Raw genomic sequence first — 5,977 nt, 5'->3', positions numbered from 1 at the left:
ATTGCCCTCCAATAGAACTTTCGGTCCCCGGAATGGGAACTAATATTCCTTGAATCAGACAAATAAAATTTTTATTAAAGAAAAAAGGAGATTACATCAATTCAAAACATCTATTGCCCCCCCAATAGAACTTTCGATCGCCGGAATGGGAATTAATCTCCCTAAATTCAGACAAATAAAACTTTGATGAAAGAAAAAAATGAGGAGATTACATCAATTCAAAACGTCTATTACCCCCCAATAGACGTCTATTGCCTCCCTAATAGTTTTTTATTGTCCCCCGATAAAACTTTTTTTTTCTTTTCTTCTGGGCTTCTACCCCCATTTTGAAAAAAAAAATGGGCACCCAGATGCATACTCAATCGCAAAATTGTAAACAAGAAACAAGGTTGTTGGGAATATGATCATGTCTTTGCATCATGGCCAACATGCAAGCCCCTTCTGAATTCTCAAATATGTAAAAAGACACAACTTGTAGGCAAATTATAAAGGTCACAGAATGAGACTTCCATACTTTGCAGACATGTAGATTTACTCAAATTATTCATTCACTGCCTATGATACAACGAATAGAAAAGCTAAAGCTAAGGCTAGCCATCATATTGCTGAAAGAAGGAAAGTCTAGAGAGATCAAGCTGAAATCTTTCTGAAGCAGCACAGCAGCAGCAATCTCATGACAAGTACCAACTAATGAAAAACCTAGGGGTGGGCGCGGTGCGGTTCGGTTCTGTTTGAGGCTCAAACCACAACCAAACCACTTTTTTCGGTTGGCCTATATATCAAACCGCAACCGCATTACAAAAGGGCTGAACCTATTATTTCGGTTACACCATTTTTCGGTGCTGTGCGGGTCGGTTTCGGTTTGGAGCGATTTATTAATTTTAACTATAACGAGAGGGCCAAAATCAGGCTTATTTTTACCTAACAATTTTAATAAGGCATAAATAAATTTTGAATGCATTTAGAGTCCACACAAATCAGTAAATGTCACCCAAATATCAAGCAACTTGCAGAAAGACTATAGCAACTTATTACACACACAGATATATATATATATATATATATATGTATATATATATCAATGATCAAGCAAACATAGCAACTTATTACAAACTGAAAACCTAATCAAAAATGGATTTCTTATATATTGAAAACCAACATTTCCACCAATAGAGAAATAATAAATACATAAAATGTAATTAAAATAAATTCGGTGTGGGTCGGTTTAAATTAGGCGGTTTATGACTCGAAACCACAGCCGAACCGCTTTTATACGGTTCGGTGCGGTGTGATCATAAAATGACACCGTTTTAGTTCGGTGCGGTTGTCGAACTGTTTTTCGGTGCGGTTCGGATCGGTAACCGCATTTTCTGTACAAAATGCCCACCCCTAGAAAAACAAAAACCATAATTGTAGAAAGAATGTCCAAACAACAGCAATTGTTGGTGAGAGGCCACTAGAATAACAATCTCAAAATTAGACCAATATATCCCATTATTACTTGAAAACTGAACCCATTATTCCCTCCCCCTGTATCTCCTTCATGATCATATGCTTAAAAATTATTCCCATATCTGGGGAATCGATTATTGTCAATAGTGGTGCCAGGTATCCAACATGATGGGCCCTGCAATCTTGAAACAAAGCAACTCCAAAACTGCAACAAAGCCAATACATAATAATTCAATGGTAGCCAGATCACTGGAGGCGAGAAATCAAACCACTGCAATGAAGAACTCAACCCCAGATCTCCACCACAGAACCACCAAAACCCTTATTATCAACACAATTGAAGTCGTCGCAATCAGCACCGCCGTGTCCGTCATTGAGCCTCCGACCGAAACCGCAAGAGCCAACTCCAGCTTCCGCACCAAATCTGAATTCGAACTCATCGTGATCTTCGTCGGAAAATCTCTGGCTTCCTACGATGCTTCAATTCCGACGAAGAGAGAGAGAGAGAGAGAGAGAGAGAGAGAGAGAGAGAGAGAGAGAGAGAGAGAGAGAGAGAGAGAGAGAGAGAGAGAGAGAGAGAGTGTGTGTGCGCGCGCGCGCAGATCGGAGGAATGAGAGACACATGGGTAATTGTTTAATTTGGTTGAAGATAAAATTATCTTTTTACATTATATTGGATTGGTGAGAATAAAAATCTGTTGCTGGAGTAAGTGAGATAATTTTAGCTCATTTTTGTACTTTGGGTCAAAGACCCTTATTTGTTCTTTAGTTGATAGGTTTTTACTCTATTGTTGTATAATTAGATCTTTTCAATTCCCAAAGATCTATGTCTTCTTAATTTTCTTCAAGTTTTCTTGCAAGTGGTTAAGAATTTTGAATATAACAAAATGGATTATGAATATAACAACAACCATATCGACCAATTCAATAAACTTCGTGCGCAACTCTTCACCTGTATTAAGCAGTACCAGTCGTTATTTCTCAGTTATTTAAGAAGTCTTCACAACAAGAAATCAGATTTGATACTGCAAGATAATGTGACTACAAATAATTTTCACCCACTCATAATTTCCAATTTCCCATAGTGAAATTCGCAAGTCTTATATGTGGGTCACATACTTGGACAAAAATAAAATAGTAATTCAATTATGAATTAGGCAGATGGTGTGCTTGCTCAGTTAGGACTTGGGAGCAGCAGCTCTTATATATACAAGACCGACATAGAAATTAAGAGACATCAAGGTAATCACTAAAGCTCCGTTAATGGCTGACAAGACCCTCCTACTAGTCTTATGGATTCCATTTCTTCTCTTGCTCCCTTTACTACTGCTTTTACTGAGAAAGCAGATCAATAAGCCACAAAAGCACTTCCCACCAAGCCCTCCTAAGCTTCCCATTATAGGCAACCTCCACCAGTTTACTCAATCTGGTTCATCACTTCATCAAAACCTATGGAGACTATCACAAAAATACGGACCACTCATGCTCTTACACATGGGTCGCAGACCGACCCTCATAATCTCATCAGCTGAAGCAGCAAAACAGACCTTGAAAGATAATGATCTCCACTGTTGCAGCAGACCGGCCTCCTCGGGATCTCGCAGAATCACATTTAACTATCTAGACATAGGATTTGCGCCTTACGATGAATATTGGCGAGAGATAAGAAAGATATGTGTGCTTGAGATTTTCAGTGCCAAAAGGGTTCAGTCGTATAGGTCTATTAGAGAAGAAGAAGTCGTGAAGATGATTGATTCAATCTCTGACGCATCAGCTTCATCTTCTCCTGTTAACCTTACTGAGAAGTTGTTTGCTCTCATGGGCAGTATAATTTTCAGGATTGTTTTCGGGATAAGTTTCCAAGGGAGCAATTTGGAGCATGAAAGATTTCTTCGAGTGCTTCATGATAGTCGAGATATGGTTATAGGCTTCTCATCATGCGCAGCTGATTTCTTTCCTCCATGTATAGGGTGGATCATAGACAGGATCTCCGGTAAACATAGAGAGTTTGACAGAGTTTCCAGGGAAGTTCATCGCTTTTTTCAGCAGGCGATTGATGATCATCTCAGGCCTGGGAGGACACAACAGGAGCATGAAGATATAGTTGATGTGCTGCTTAAAATGGTCAAGAAGAAAACTGGAATTGGAGCTGCTCAGCTTGGTCATAATAACATCAAGGCAGTTCTCTTGGTAAGCTACGAACTAATTCAAATCACGGCCTCTTAATTTTTAATTAATGACGAAATAAGATTAGCTAGGTAGAAAATGTAGAATCATCTGTGTGTTGTCATGTGTAATCCAAAACTAAATGATTTTGTTTTAAACATCGTACCAGTGCGGACAAGTATTTGCGTCATAATTAGATCCAATTTGAACCAATATGCCCAATATAACTCACTTTGTACTATATAAAACTTGGGCATCCCAATCGAATTTATTTGATTATCTAAAAAATAAAAATCGAATCTACTTGTTTGCCTTAGCTATTTGTCCATAAGTATACTGAACTCAAGATCACACTAGACCAATATGATTATGAACCCTCAACCCTTAAATGTTGATCACTAAGAGCATGTATACTTTTCAATAAATATTTTACTCAGCTGAACTTAATTGGTATTATATTTTAATTCAAAATTAGGGAATAATGAGGAAGTTGGAATGAGTTTAACTGAGAATGTGAACGAGATTTTATCACTAATGATCTATATATAGTTATATGCAGGGAAAATTTCGCAAACAGTACACCAAGTAAAGGCCACTAATAATTCTTATACATAAAGTTCCAAACCAAACATTTCGGTACACGAAATCTGAAACTTGACCCACTATCAGTACACGACGTCAATTTTTGACACCAAAATGTCCATTTTTCCCTCAGTTCTTTTTTTTTTAATGAATTTTTTTTCTGTTATTTTTTTCCTTCGTTTTTATCTCTTTCTTCTTCCTTCTTCCGGACTCACTCCCCCACTTCCAACGCCGCCTTCCTCACCTCCACGCTCACTCCCTCGCTTCCAACGCCACCCTTGCCCTCCAATTTGTGAGATTTATGGTCCTACAACTTATATTTGTAACTCAGCCAATATTTAGTCATGTGAAAAGAAAGAAAGAAGAAAAAAAATAATAGAAAAAATAACAGAAAAAACGAAGGAAAAAAAATAACAGAAAAAAAAAATTTATTAAAAAAAAAAAGAACTGAGGGCATAATGGACATTTTGGTGTCAAAAATTGACGTCGTGTACTGATAGTGGGTCGAGTTTCAGATTTCGCGTACCGAAATGTTTGGTTGGAACTTTATGTATAAGAATTATTAGTGTCCTTTACTTGATGTACTGTTTGCGAAATTTTCCCTTATATGCATGATGGTTTTTCTAGTCCGACCAAACCATGCCATACTCTATGAGTCTATGTTAAAAGTTGTCTTCATGTTATATTGCCGATTGATTTTGAGTTGAATGTTATTTCAACTTTAATAGATTTAAAATTTTAATAATTAGTATGGGCTTTATTTTGTTTATGCTGGGTCTATGTGCTTCTTTTTACTGGGGTCTTTTGTACCTCTTGTATTTGGATGTATCATTTGGACCATCTAATACATATATCTTTCATTGACCAAAAAAAAAAAGGTTAATTACTATGGTATTTGTGAATCAGGATTTGTTTATAGGAGGAGTAGATTCCCCTGCAACTGCCGTGGTTTGGGCAATGGCAGAGCTAGCTACGAATACAAGAGTGATGAAGAAAGCACAGGAAGAAATTAGAAACTGTATTGGAAATAAAGGAAAAGCCACTGAAATTGATACAGAGCAGCTGCAGTACCTCAAGATGATAGTGAAAGAAACACTTCGACTACATCCACCAGGTCCCCTACTTCTTCCAAGAGAAACCATGTCCCACTTCAAAGTCCTTAGCTATGATGTTGACCCCAAAACAACAATTCTCGTTAATGATTGGGCAATCTCACGAGATCCAGAATTTTGGAACGACCCAGAAAAGTTCATTCCGGAAAGATTTGATGATAGTTCTGTTAATTTTAAAGGGCAACACTTTGACTTCTTGCCGTTTGGAGCTGGTCGAAGAATCTGTCCAGGGATTTATATGGCAACGACGACAATGGAGCTTGTACTTGCCGAATTGTTGTGCTGCTTTGATTGGAAAGTGCCTGATGGAATGAATGAGGAAGATATGAAGATGGAAGAAACAACCCATGGGGCAGTTATTTCCTTAAAATATCCTCTCAATCTTGTCCCTATGAGATATTCTTGTTAGGAATTATGATCGTGAAATAAACGTTTTCGATCCACCCACATCCTCTCCTACCACCCACGTCCATGTCTTTTGCCTCCCTCCTTTCCAAATGCCCCCTCACCCTCACCCATAATAATTAGCCCCTTGTACACCCTCTGTGGTGGTTGCACACCCAATGTGGTGTTCATATATGGACGATCTAATTTCTATTTGCTTGATTTCTTGTCTTTTCCTTATTGTTTAAGAATAAAGAATTCGAGAGAAATTGATGAGAGAA

General features: G+C 37.8%; 1 protein-coding gene across 1 annotated transcript; it reads left to right on the top strand.

Annotated features, from left to right (window-relative positions):
• The first annotated feature begins 2,705 nt into the window (after positions 1-2,705).
• LOC112197444 (cytochrome P450 71B26) lies at positions 2,706-5,977 on the top strand. The gene is made up of 2 exons (XM_024338119.2): positions 2,706-3,642; positions 5,107-5,977. Exons 1-2 carry the CDS (start codon positions 2,716-2,718, stop codon positions 5,719-5,721), a joined length of 1,542 nt encoding a protein of 513 aa, XP_024193887.1. The 5' UTR covers positions 2,706-2,715; the 3' UTR covers positions 5,722-5,977.

Source organism: Rosa chinensis, chromosome 4 (assembly GCF_002994745.2).
Source record: "Rosa chinensis cultivar Old Blush chromosome 4, RchiOBHm-V2, whole genome shotgun sequence".
In the NCBI taxonomy this organism is placed as follows: Eukaryota; Viridiplantae; Streptophyta; class Magnoliopsida; order Rosales; family Rosaceae; genus Rosa; species Rosa chinensis.
This window is presented reverse-complemented; position numbering and strand designations above follow the sequence as displayed.

What these genes read in the sequence shown, in the direction of transcription:
- LOC112197444 (XM_024338119.2), top strand. Translation starts at nt 2,716, where the DNA reads ATGGCTGACAAGACCCTCCTACTAGTCTTATGGATTCCATTTCTTCTC. An exon ending in ACATCAAGGCAGTTCTCTTG is followed by an intron (nt 3,643 to 5,106) that starts GTAAGCTACGAA and finishes TTTGTGAATCAG; the next exon opens with GATTTGTTTATAGGAGGAGT.